Genomic DNA, 13,330 nt, shown 5'->3' on the forward strand with positions numbered 1-13,330 from the left:
CACACAGTTACTGCTTCGTGCTTTAAAACACAAGCCTCATTGAATGGGTAAAGTGTCTTGAACATTCATAGGATTAGAGGTAATGGTCTTTTTTCTGAAAGAGAAATTTATTTTCTTGGTAAAGCTGATTAAGAAGTCAAGATTTCTGATTTATACTCTTTGTTGGATATAATTACTGTTTGGACCTTTACTTTATAACCATTTTTTCCCAGTGAGGGGAGTGTGTGTGTATGTTGTGTATCTTGGTGAACATTTTTGTATAGAGCTTTTTTATTTTGCATGCAGCTTTAAAAAAAAGTGATTTCTTTTAGATAAATTTTTCTAAAGTGGGATGACTAAGTCATAGGCTGAAATTATCTCTTAAAAGTATTTGAAGTCTTTTTTTTTTTCATTGTTCAAATTTTTTAAATTTAAATTTATTTATTTTAATTGGAGGCTAATTACAATGGTATTTAAAGTCTTAAGAGTTAGGTATGGTAGAGTTAAGAAGTGACTCTAAAGTTAATTTAGTCTAGCTCCCCCTCGCAGGCTCAGAGTTGTACAGTTTGCTAGTGGCAGCATTGTAAATACAGCCTAGATTTCTTGACTAGTAACCTAAAGACATTTTAGCAGTCATCCTTGCTGACTCTATAGGCTAAGGCTTTTTAAAAAATCTTCTTCCTTCTCTCAGATGTTACAATTTCTTTATTATCATTTTTCCTTTCATTCCTTAGAAATGGAACTGTCAGACTGTTTAATGTGGTTTGTGTTAATGTACATTCATTAATTACGATGAATTGCACAGTTGAAAATTTAAAAAGAAAAATTTAACACTTTATTTAAAGCCATCTTGGTTAGTAGTGTTCAACATTGTTTGAGCATTCCTGCTTGTTCTTGTCATTAAAAAAGGGAAGAAAAGTTTTGATTTGCCACTTTCCTTGTGGCGGCATGCCTTGCACATGATAGGTGGTAATTTTTGTTGAACTGAATGTGTGATTGAAGTTCACCAAACCTTTGTCCTAGGCAACTGATGATGTAACAAGAGGCTCCCTTCCAATGGGAGACTTAGGTGAGAAAGAGAAGCATGTAATCTCTTTCTGGCTGATAGTGACTTTATCTCTAAACCTGTTGAAGTTTCTTACCTGTGCTCTTTACCTGGATGTTGAAAACAGTTTGGAACAGATCTAAAGAGAATAATTTCTAAGCCTTTCTTTTTTCTCTGTCAGTTGGTTCTCTGGAATGAGGTGTCTGTGTAGGTTTATCTTTTTGGGGGGTCTGCTGTGTGCCTGGCAGTCTGCTGGGGCTGGGTTTACAGTGATGAACAGAAATGTTACGGCTGGGCCTAGTGGTAAAGAATCCACCTGCCAGTGCAGGAGACATGGGTTTGATCCTTGGTCTGGGAAGATTGCATGTGCTGCGGAGCAACTAAGCCCTTGTGCCACAACTGCTGAGCCTGTGCTCTAGAGCCTGGGAGCCGCAAGTACTGAGCCCACGTGGAGCCCACATGCCACAGCGACTGAAACTTGTGCCCCTAGCCCAAGCTCTACACCGAGAGGCCACTGTAACGAGAAGCCCACACACCACAGCTCGAGAGTTACCTCTGCTCTCTGAAACTAGAGAAAAAGCCCCTGTGGCAGCAAAGACCCAGCACAGCCAAAAATAAATAGTTATAAAAAAAAATGTTATACGACTTAACATTCATTGAGCTTTGTTTCAATTGTCTGGTGTACTGTGATTATTAATATACTTTAAAATATTTGGGCTATTAAGTTTCTGTGCTGATTCATCCTCAATGTTGATGTTCACAGAGCGATCGATGTCTTATTCTGATGAGTCTCGACTGTCGAATCTTCTTCGGAGGATCACCCGGGAAGATGACAGAGACCGAAGACTGGCTACTGTTAAGCAGTTGAAAGAATTTATTCAGCAACCAGAAAATAAGCTGGTCAGTATAGTATGTTTGGAAATATTGATCAGTTTTACATATCCTTAGTACACTAGATAACGTTATCTGAAGTAGTTTAAGAAGGGAAAAGGTTTGCTTCTAAGGAAAAATAATAGGGAATTCCAGATTATTTGGCCTATATTATGATCATCTTGAACTTAATGCCCCTAATGTGTAACTTAGCCACAAATGTTGGATCCTTGTTGGTTCCTTCTGTGATAAAGTATTTTTGACCTTTTACATATTTATTCTGTTGTCCTTGGAACTTTTTTATCCTGTGTTCTGGGACAGAATATCTCTCTGTTTTCATAAGTGAAACTGGAGTAGGAGGTACATAATTTGCTCATGGGTAAGTTTGGCCAGGGCTAAATAAATGGAAAAACTCTTTAAAGTACAGGAGGGAGTTCCCTGGTGGCCTAATGGTTAGGATTCTGGGCTTTCATTGCCTTGACCTGAGTTTAGTCCCTGGTTAGGGAACTGAGATTCTGCAAGCTACTTGGCCTGGCCAGAAAAAAAGAATAAAGTACAGGAGCAGTTGCAAATTTCTTTGCCCTACAACTAAGTCTCCTACTGTTAAAAACATGATACAGAACAGGAGGCAGTTAATGAAAATGGTGTAGTGAGTCAAATGACATTTGGTTCAAAGCAGGTTTCCTCCAGGCCCCCCTGCCTGATTTTATTATGAAAAATTTCAAATAGTAAATTGAAAGAATTTTACAGTGAATATCATAGCATCTAAATTCTGTCATTAACACTGTAACACTTTATGACTTTATCATATATGTCTCTACCTCTTCTTCTATCCATCAGTTCACCTTTTGTTCTAAAAATGCATTTCAGAGTAAATAAAAGAGTTGTTGGTTTTTTCCCCCATTGATGATCATGGCTGTATATTTCCTATGGATAAATTTCTTTCAGAATCTGAAAGGAAACTTATGACCCTCCTGATATAATTGGGACCTGGGAATAATAAGAAAAGTAAGGTGTGGTCCAGTTACAATTTGGAGGGAACCAGAAGTAAGAAAAAGTACATAATGTTATTCTTAAAAGTATAGAAATCTGAAGTTTTTATTAAATTTTTTTTAAGGTGCTAGTTAAGCAGTTGGATAATATCTTGGCTGCTGTACATGATGTGCTTAATGAAAGGTAAGTAAGAGAAATTTAAAAAGTATACAGGAAGATAAACGTATTGACTTCATTTATAACATTTTTAATGTTTCACTGGGTTCTCTTGCCATCTTTTTTTGTGTTAAAGTATTTAAACCTTAATTACCACTGAAATAGAATCCAGGTAGGTTACAGTCTGTGGGGGTGCAAAGAGTCAGACAGGACTTAGCAAATGAGCACACACACACACAAATGGAACCCACTTGAAAGGGAAAGCCATTCTTTTTTTTAAATTTGTCAACATGACTAAATAATTGAGCACTGACTTGTAGAATGACATAAACTCTGAATGCAAGCATGAATGCATCCAGTTAACTTTTGTAAACTAGAGCATTTTGAAACTGCTTAGAGAGTAGAGGTGAAAGGGTGTGTCCTTTGGGCAACAGTGGATTAAAGCCATCTAGTCTCCAGGGCTGCTGGGGTTCCCCAGAGGTGTGCAGTCATTTCTTCATATGGTGATTCCCAAAGACTTGCAGTGTTAGAAAGCATCCAAAACTCATCTCAGTATGTCATGAATCTTATTGCTTTTGGATGGTTTTATTTTGTATAGTTACTGATTAATATAATACTTAAATCAGTGTTAATCTTCTAAGTTTATTATATTTAACTATTACTGTTCCCTATTTTATAGTCCTCAGATACTGAATATTAGGGCTTCCCTGGTGGCTCAGAGGTTAAAGCCTCTGCCTGCAATGTGGTAGACCTGGGTTCAATCCCTGGATTGGGAAGATCCCCTGGAGAAGGAAATGGCAACCCACTCCAGTATTCTTGCCTGGAAAATCCCATGGACGGAGGAGCCTGGTAGGCTACCGTCCATGGGGTCGCAAAGAGTCGGACACTACTGAGCGACTTCACTTTGTCTGATCATTTGTTGCTGCCTTTTTCTATGGATCAGTTAGTATAGTTTGAGATCGAATTCAAAGTCTGAATTTTAGTATATTTAAACCTTTCTTTACTATTTGTAAATAATCGATTCTAAAATAAAAGAAAATTTAAAGTTTTAACAAAGGTACCATAGGAGAGAGAAGATAGAATACTTAGAATGGATAAAACTTAAACCTTTTGTGTAGTCTGAATAAAAATTAAATCATTTAACACATTCTGTTGTAAGATATGTTATTCTTGTCATCTTTGAAAGCTTAAGCCTCTTGTGTATTTTGTTTGTTTTGTTTTGTTTGCATTAAAATAAACAGTAGCAAATTGCTTCAGGAGTTGAGACAGGAGGGAGCTTGTTGTCTTGGCCTTCTTTGTGCATCTCTGAGCTATGAGGCTGAGAAGATCTTCAAATGGATTTTTAGCAAATTTAGCTCATCTGCAAAAGATGAAGTTAAACTCCTCTACTTATGTGCCACCTACAAAGCACTAGAGACTGTAGGAGAAAAGAAAGCCTTTTCATCTGTAATGCAGGTAAGAATATGGAGGATGGGGAGTGATGATGCGCTTGGGAAGAACGGTGTCTGTAACACATCTTTGGTGGAGTGCTTGAAGAAAGGAATCTTAGGGTAGGGGTTATCTACTGATAGTACATGTAATGTAAATAAAATGCCTCTTTCTGAATGTGAGTAAAGAATATAAAGAATACACTTTATAGGTAGATTTAAAATAAGTTACTTAAAATTTTATGTCTTCACTTTTTAGAAGCTTTCTTTTGAATTTGCCTAGTACTAGAATCATTTACAGATTTAGACATTGGAGCTGCATGAGGAAAGCCAGGTCAAAGGGGGCTTCACATTTTTTGAGGGAGATAAAAATTAAACATCACAACTTACTTTGGGTTTTTTTTAGGTTTGATAATATGTTAAAAATTATTATTCCAAGTTATATAAAATAATAGTATATCTGAATTATTAAAAGATAATTCCCAATTTAATTTAGAGCCAAATTATAAATAATTCAGTTTTTGTTGTTTAAAAATTTAGAATTTGATGGTTTTGGAATATTTGATATCTTTATTTTTACTTTTCCTAAAAAGTTGATTTTGTGTTTTATTTTGTCCAATTAGTAAGAAAAAAAAAAAAGTGAGAAATCTATTCTGTCTTAAAATTTTTATTTTCCCTTAATTGTAGAGGTTATGAAAAGAATTTGGGAAAAGATTTAGAAAATTATTTGTAACTGACCAGCGTAACACCAAATTTGACTTATTCTGCATATAGTTTATATAGTGGATGCTTCCCCGGTTATTTATTTTGAAAAATTTTCAATCCACAGGTAAACACATTGGCTAGTACAGTAAACACCCATGTATCTTTTACCTAGATTTGTCACTTATTAATATTTTGCTCCAGTTCTGTTTTTACACACATGCAGACACAGACATGATTTTTTATTAAAGCATTTGAAAATAAATTACATCATGATGGTTTACCCTGTGATACTTGAGCATACATATACATCTCCAGAGATTAAGGCTAATCTTCTATATAACAACAATATTATAATCATAGTTAAGAAAATTAGTTCTGTTGCATAATAAAATCCATGTTCAAATCGTGCTGTTGCCACTGAGATGTCTTTTGTCTTACTCAGGATTCCATCAAGATTCATGTTTTTGATGAATCTTTAATCTCTTGAAGATGGTGGTGTGCCTCTTTAATCTTTCTTAAGCGTAACAATTTGCTGCACTTTTTTTGTCCCCCTTCTTTTGTAGAATGTTCTACATCTTGGGCTTGTCTGATTATTCCTTGCTGGTTAGATTCAGTTCAAACAGTTTGGTCATGAATACTTCATGGGTTCACACTTAGCTTTGTGTCACGCTAGCAGGTACATAACTTGAGATTCACATACCTCTTAGATGAAGAGTTTCATTGCTTAGTTAAGGTGAAGACCAACCAGATTTTTCCTTTGTGAAGGCTTGTTTTTCTCCCTTTGTAATTAGTCAGTAATCTGTACATAATACCATGAGACCTTCTGAATATCCTGTTTTTCATAATATTTCACTTGATTTTAGCATTCATTCATATGCTGTGCATTGTATAGGTTACAGTACTAGCTGTTGCAAAATGGTGGTTTTTCTCATTCTAGCATTTTTTCTATATTTATAACTTAATTCTTTTATAGAGAAGAGCCTTCGTTTAGGGGAAAGAATGGGTTTTAACAAAAAATTCAGCTGCAAAATATTCTATAAGTAGTATGCCATATGTTTATTTAATATATATATGCACATGTAATAGTGGTAACATAATATGTCATTCTTGTGTTGGAGCCATGCTAATCTTCTCTAAATCATTCCAGTTTGAAGCAAGTGTTTATATCTTTAAGTATAAACTGTACAACATTTGCTCTGTCTTCTGAATTTTAAAATCATACATCTTAGTTTTTGTTCTTGAAATTTTAATCACACCCATAATATTGAAGAAAACACTTAGGAACAGAGTAAACATGTTACTTAGAAATATGTTAACAGACGTTAAAGAAGGGAAAAACAGTATTTGTTTTCAGCCTTTAATATCTTAGTGGATTGAAATGTTTTCAAATTTTTTGGAAACTAAAACTACAGAGTTTATTTTCTCTGATGTCATAGTCAGTTTTGGCTATGTCACTATTAAATAATGAAGCTAATTTGCTTGTTTTCTCCCTATTTTATTAAATGTTCATGGTTTGTAATTTTTATTTTTCAGCTTGTAATGACCAGCCTGCAGTCCATTCTTGAAAATGTGGATACACCAGAATTACTTTGCAAGTGTGTTAAGTGCATTCTTTTGGTAGCTCGATGTTACCCTCATATTTTCAGCACAAATTTTAGGGTGAGTTCCCTGACTCCCTCTTTTCATACGATGGGGTGAGGGATTGGCTGCGTACATGAGGAATTGAGAAATTAGATAGAAAACAGAGTTTCTGCTCCTTTGAGTATAGTCAGTTTTAAGGGCCAGGATTGAATGATACAGTAATGCAGTTTTATAAAAAATACCATCTGTACTTGCCAACACTAGTGCCTTAAGATACTTAAATATTTCATCAATGTCACTAACAAAGGTCCGTTATTCTCCTGCCCTGTCCCTCTCACCCCCCTCTTAAGTTAGTATGATCTCAAGTAGGTAGGACATAAGATGTTCTAGAATCTCCTACTCTTATATGGTCCACAGGTGGAATAGCAATAAGACCTTAAAATGATTAGTCCCCTTTTCTTTGTCTCCATCCAGGATACAGTTGATATATTAGTTGGATGGCATATAGATCATACTCAGAAGCCTTCACTTACACAACAGGTGTCTGGTGAGTCATTCAGGATATACCAGTTATTTAAATATTGTGGGAAGGAGTGTTGGTTCCTCAAAGACCAGCTGTTAATACTAGTTCTTTTGATAATAGAAGAAACACAATTACTTCAGAGAATATTTTGGTGAAGATTACTTGTTAGCTACCTTTATCTTTTCAAAGGAAAAGTGTGTACTTTTGTAGTAAGTAGGGAGAGTAAATGCAGATTGTAGTGTTGTACCTATGACTTGTCTCAAGTCATTTGTTGCATGTGTTGGTTGGAAGATAACCATAGTAGCAGTACTCTGAAGGGTAGAATGGAAGGAACATCCTGGATATTTATGATTTTTTTTGTTTTTCTAGTGATTAAACAGTCAAACAAATGGATTAATTTGGATGATTGTCATAAATTGTGGGAAAAAGCCACCTTTTTTTTCCAGTTAAATGAATGACTAGTAGGACTCACTTGAACTTGTTCCAGGTGCTGTAGTTTTTCATAGCTTGTTTGGTACAATAAAGTTCTGAAGTTAAGATACACAGGTAAGAATAGTTCTCTCAGTTCCACTGGCGAGTGGTCCCATTTCTCCCTCGGAGATGAAGGTACACTTTCAGTGGCCAAGTGTGGCCCTGGAGGAGAAAACCAGTGTGGTCTTAGATTGGGGCAGTATAGTCTCAGCCATGTGTGTAGTGATACTATGGATATTAAATCTACTTAAAAAAAAAAAAAAGGACAGATTAGATTTTAATTTCTGTAGCATTTTTATTTCTGCAGCATTAAAAGAGGTAGCTGTTAATCATTAGTATATTTAATAGTTCATGGGAATTTCCCTGGTGTCCAATGGTTAGAACTCTGCACTTCCATGGGGCAAAGAGGGATGGGAGAGTGGTTTGATCCTTGGTGTGGAAACTAAGATCCCATAAGTCATGCGGCACAGCAAAAAAACAAAAAACAGTTTATAGTGCTAATTTTATGATATAGGGCTTGTTTCAAGAGTGAGCAACTTGAAAGTCTTTTAAAAGTCTCTTTTATTTGGACCTAGATTTTTTTCCTACTCTTTCAAAATTTTTTACGTGCTTCCTAGGGTGGTTGCAGAGTTTGGAGCCATTCTGGGTAGCTGACCTTGCATTTTCTACCACTCTTCTTGGTCAGTTTTTAGAGGACATGGAGGCATATGCTGAGGTGAGTATATAAAAAACTAAGTTATTTCCTAAAATTTCAGTTAAGAAAAAAAACAAAACAAAAATCTAAAGCAATGCTAGATTTATTTTAAAATAATTCTGATCACCTGACATTTAAGCAAAAATTATGAGACCATTGCTTCAGATGCTTTTAGGTTGCCAGCAGAATTACTGGAAAGATTGCAGACCTAATTTCCCAAAGCTTGAAATAATTTTGGTGGCTGGTAATTTTCCAAAAACATTTTCTTCAGTTGTAGTTTACTCTTTTTTTTGTTATGAAAAAGCTGAATTGATGTTGTGAATTGATGATGAAAAAGGCTTTCCTCTTACTTGTATCGGCAATCTTGGCTTGTGCTTCAGAGGACAAGGCTTGGTTTCAGTTACCTTTTGAGTATGACACTTTTAAGTCAAGTGTCCATTACTGGTTCTCGGATTTCCTGGCCACTGTCATGATTTAAACCTGCCGTCTTTGAATTTGTCTCTTATTGTTTCTTTCCTGCTTAGTTGGTAATTACCATGATTCTTATTTGGTGGTCAAGGCTTCCATAAAGACGTAATTTCATTTTTTCTTTATACCTTTGCTCTTTCTGGCAAACGGTTAATTCACTACTTGTAACTGTACCAATATGTTTTCTCCCTTTCAGAGAAAAATGAGAGAATATTTTGCTTCCCTATGTTTCTTTACTCCCACAGCTAGGATGTCTTGCTTCCTAGCACAACTTTAAAGCTGATCTGCTTCTCATAAGCCACCCATTCTTTTTTGTAGAGACTTGCCTTTTGCTATCCCTAGAGATTTAGTTTTCTTCAGTTATTTTGGTGCTTAATTATATGTGGGTATAATGGTTTTCATATTCCATTTTTTGCTAATCTTTTCCTTTGAGTATATCTAATTTCCTCAACTGACTTTAAATCTGTAGATTAGGTATTACAAGTTCTTATAATTTTTTGAACCAGCCTCCTCTAAACTCCCCCATCCCCCTTCCTCTTCATGTGCATGATATTGGCTTATCTTACTGTTGGAGTTGCTCAAAGAATCTATTGAGGTTAATATTTGCTTTTTAAATAATTGGAGAAGTAAAGTCTACTTTTGTATTTAAGATTCGTGTTTCCTTTTCTGTCATAGGCCAAAATTCCTCTTCATTTGTACAGATCTGTTATAAAGTTAACTGATTTAAAAATTGGGAGTTCTTTTTGTTTATTTTTAAAAACAATGTCCTTCTTAAATAAGAATGCTGTGAATTCACATCCAGGACCTCAGCCATGTAGCCTCTGGGGAGTCAGTGGATGAAGATGTTCCTCCTCCATCAGTGTCCTTACCAAAGCTGGCAGCACTTCTCCGGGTATTCAGTACTGTGGTGAGAAGCATTGGGGAACGTTTCAGCCCAATTCGAGGTCCTCCAATTACTGAGGCATATGTAACAGATGTAAGTTTTAGTAGTCTTAGGTATCATTCAATAATAATTGCTTTTTATTTTAAATGGTTCTCTTTACCTAGTGAAATATGTTATTAATCTCTCATTTGTTTAGCATGTATCTATGTGTCTGACTACTTTCTTAAATAGCCAGAAAGGTAGGGAATTCTATATTCCATTCCCCCTCACCCCATGATAAAAGGTCCACTGTGTATTTTTAAATGCTGTGAACTTTTAGGAGATTCTCTGTAGGTCCATTTAGTCTTGTTTTTCATATATAACTTTAAAAACATTCTGTAGTTTTTTAATAATTTAAAGTTTTGATTTAAAATTATTGTGTCTCCTTTTAGTTTTTCAACATACTAAGAAGTTTTTCAACATACTTCTCATTTATAAATAAGGCTTTGAAAAGTAATTTTTGCTAAGCATGACAGGATGAAACAATTTGATAGCTTGACATCAAAGGATATAAAGACATAGAATCTAAAATATGTAATAGCCTGAGACCAATTAAAAAAGGTAGCTAGATTGCTACATTTTAGCCCCAGACATCAGCTGTGTTGTGTTACAGTCCAGTGAGTGGTTCAGTGTAATGGATGTGAGAAGTGAATCCCTATCATTATACTCTGCTTGAATAAGAAGGGAGAAACTTGTGTGATAAAGTCTTAAAAGACCTAACCTAAATGATTAAAACTTTACTGTTAGTATGAATTTCTGGCTTTCATTAGCATTTACTTTTGTTGAACACATTGCTAGATAAAATAGGACATTAATTACATATTTAATTCTTAGTAAGTTAATTGTGTATTTGAGCAGACATGTCAGCTCCTGAAGATAATTACAACCAGTATGTTAATATTTTAAAACTGAGCAAAGTAGTTTAATTTTTTTTAATTGTCTAAAAGGGTGGTTGATGACTGTCAGTGTTGAAATAAAAGCAGTTAACTCAGATATAAAACAAAGGACAAGCACATACCATTTTCCAGGATAGTTCTATATTAATGTAGTCTTTAATGAGAGTCTTTTAGGTCTTTGCCAAAAATGGTATTTTAGGCCTTTTAAACCTATTGTTGGTTTAAAAAAAAACCCTGTATGTAGTAGTTGTTGAATATTACATAAAAATTTGAGAAGTATTATTCTGTATCAATTTCCTCTGTATCTGTTTTTTCCTAAGTTATTTTTATTAAAAATTTAGTATGTTAATATTGACTACTATAGTTTAGTGGAGTTTTTTGTTTGGAAATGATATGATTTTCATAATACTTAAATAGGTATTATATGTTACGAATGAGAATATCTTTACAAAGAGGCCGCCAATACATGAACTTTCATAAGCTAAACTATCTTGGATATTTAGTTTTATAAAAAAGTCCAAGTGCTAGATTATGGAAAGTTATTCTCATGGTAGGTTATTTCCATGTTGTTAATACTGTTATTAAGTTCTGGTGTGTTTTATGATTATTAAAAAGATTTTGAACTTCAGCTATTTAGTGACTTTGGTTGGGGGGTAGGAATTGGGTATAAGGGAAATAGAGGATGGCAAATTCCATTTCCTGTCACAGTAGTACTTTAGATACTTAGGCAAGATCCTTTCTGTGTATTGTACCAGAGATACTCTTATTATTATTCAACCATTGAGAACTGGAATATTGAGACTACTGACAAGGCAGGCAGTTAATTTTCCATTGAAACTGCATTAGAAAGAAAATATTTTCTTGCTCTGTGGAAGAATATGAATTTTTTTAAAAAGCTGCTTGTTTTCCCCATTTGCAGGTTCTGTACAGAGTAATGAGATGTGTGACGGCTGCAAACCAAGTGTTTTTTTCTGAGGCTGTGTTGACAGCTGCTAATGAGTGTGTTGGTGTTTTGCTCGGCAGCTTGGATCCTAGCATGACTATACATTGTGACATGGTTATTACATATGGATTAGATCAACTGGAGAATTGCCAGACTTGTGGTACAGATTATATCATCTCAGTCTTGAATTTACTCACATTGGTATGTGAATTCTTTTTTGTTGCTTTTTAATATGTTTATTCAGGTTGTTAAGTGTAAATTGATGTGGAAGAAATTAAGTCCTTGTTTGCCTGTGGGGCTTTTAAAATTTTTTTTGTATTAGTCTTTTAAAATCTAGTTTGCTTTTGCTCTTGTATCTGTTTACTTTTAGTGTTTGAGATCTTATCTTAGTGTAGCTTCACTCTTTTTTCTTGTTTTTGATGAAATAGCATGCTTCATATGAGACTTATCTAGCACTCCTGATAAATTTTGTGTAGAGGAGGTACTTGATACTTATTTTGAAAGACCCTGTTATGTTTTGCTTCTGAAACATGTGAAAGCTTCTTTGATAGATTTTCTTTTCTTAATCATAAATATTTCCTCTTTCTTCACCTTTTATTATGGAATTTTGAAGCATATTTTTTAAAAAGTAGAGTAGTATAATGAATCTCTGCATACTTAATACTTGGTTTCTGTAATTAGAAACACATGGCCCATCTGGTTTCATCTAGGCCTCCTACTCTCTGCCTCCTCCTTGCCATCCCTCCATCCCCAACTGGATTATTTCAGAACAAATTCTAGATGACATTCTGCTGAACATTGCTGCCATAGTTGTACTTTCCTTTGCCAATGTAAAAATTTACCCTTAAGTGTAAATACATGTATCCTATTTAGATAGCTAAACATTTAATGTCACAGTGTTAAGGCCTAAAAATACAGCTTAGATATATTACCTTTTTCTTTCATAGATTACTTTTCAGAGCAGTTTTTAGGTTAACAGAAAAGCAGAATGTACAGAGTTCTCCTACAGCCTCTTTCCCCAGTAGTTCCCTCTTGTTACTGATGAGCCAGACCGACACATTATGATTAACTAAAGTCCATAGAGTTCAGTCTCTGTATTGTCCATTCTGTGGTTTTTGACAAATGTGTAATGCCATGTGTTCACCATTGTAGTATCATACGGAAGGCTTTTACTGCCCTGAAAATCCCTCCTGTTCCACCTATTTTCTCCCCTCTTCTACCTGGCAACCACTGATCCTTTTTCTGTCTCCATCAGATCAGATCAGTCACTCAGTCGTGTCCGACTCTTTGCGACCCCATGAATCGCAACACGCCAGGCCTCCCTGTCCATCACCAACTCCCAGAGTTCACTGAGACTCACGTCCATTGAGTCAGTGATGCCATCCAGCTATCTCATCCTCTGTCGTCCCCTTCTCTTCTTGCCCCCAGTCCCTCCCAGCATCAGAGTCTTTTCCAATGAGTCAACTCTTCGCATGAGGTGGCCAAAGTATTGGAGTTTCAGCTTTAGCATCATTCCTTCCAAAGAAATCCCAGGGCTGATCTCCTTCAGAATGGACTGGTTGGATCTCCTTGCAGTCCAAGGGACTCTCAGGTGTCTTCTCCAACACCACAGTTCAAAAGCATCAATTCTTCGGCGCTCAGCCTTCTTCACAGTCCA

The 13,330-nt window shown here is 35.3% G+C and overlaps 1 protein-coding gene and 1 non-coding gene across 3 annotated transcripts in view; one reads left to right on the forward strand and one right to left on the reverse strand.

The window, feature by feature from the left end:
* SMG1 (SMG1, nonsense mediated mRNA decay associated PI3K related kinase) overlaps nucleotides 1–13,330 on the forward strand; it is a 99,342-nt gene that overhangs the window by 28,267 nt on the left and 57,745 nt on the right. For both annotated transcript variants that reach the window (XM_027527242.1, XM_027527243.1), the window contains 8 exons: nucleotides 1,788–1,924; nucleotides 3,012–3,070; nucleotides 4,285–4,498; nucleotides 6,709–6,834; nucleotides 7,231–7,303; nucleotides 8,368–8,465; nucleotides 9,715–9,888; nucleotides 11,650–11,874. In XM_027527242.1, coding sequence (XP_027383043.1) covers nucleotides 1,788–1,924; nucleotides 3,012–3,070; nucleotides 4,285–4,498; nucleotides 6,709–6,834; nucleotides 7,231–7,303; nucleotides 8,368–8,465; nucleotides 9,715–9,888; nucleotides 11,650–11,874 — 1,106 coding nt within the window. The remainder of the gene's footprint in view (nucleotides 1–1,787; nucleotides 1,925–3,011; nucleotides 3,071–4,284; nucleotides 4,499–6,708; nucleotides 6,835–7,230; nucleotides 7,304–8,367; nucleotides 8,466–9,714; nucleotides 9,889–11,649; nucleotides 11,875–13,330) is intronic.
* On the reverse strand, nucleotides 6,247–6,356 carry LOC113884047. The gene has a single exon (XR_003508798.1). It is a non-coding gene; the product is annotated as a U6 spliceosomal RNA (small nuclear RNA).

Source organism: Bos indicus x Bos taurus, chromosome 25, assembly GCF_003369695.1.
Source record: "Bos indicus x Bos taurus breed Angus x Brahman F1 hybrid chromosome 25, Bos_hybrid_MaternalHap_v2.0, whole genome shotgun sequence".
Taxonomy (NCBI): domain Eukaryota; kingdom Metazoa; phylum Chordata; class Mammalia; order Artiodactyla; family Bovidae; genus Bos; species Bos indicus x Bos taurus.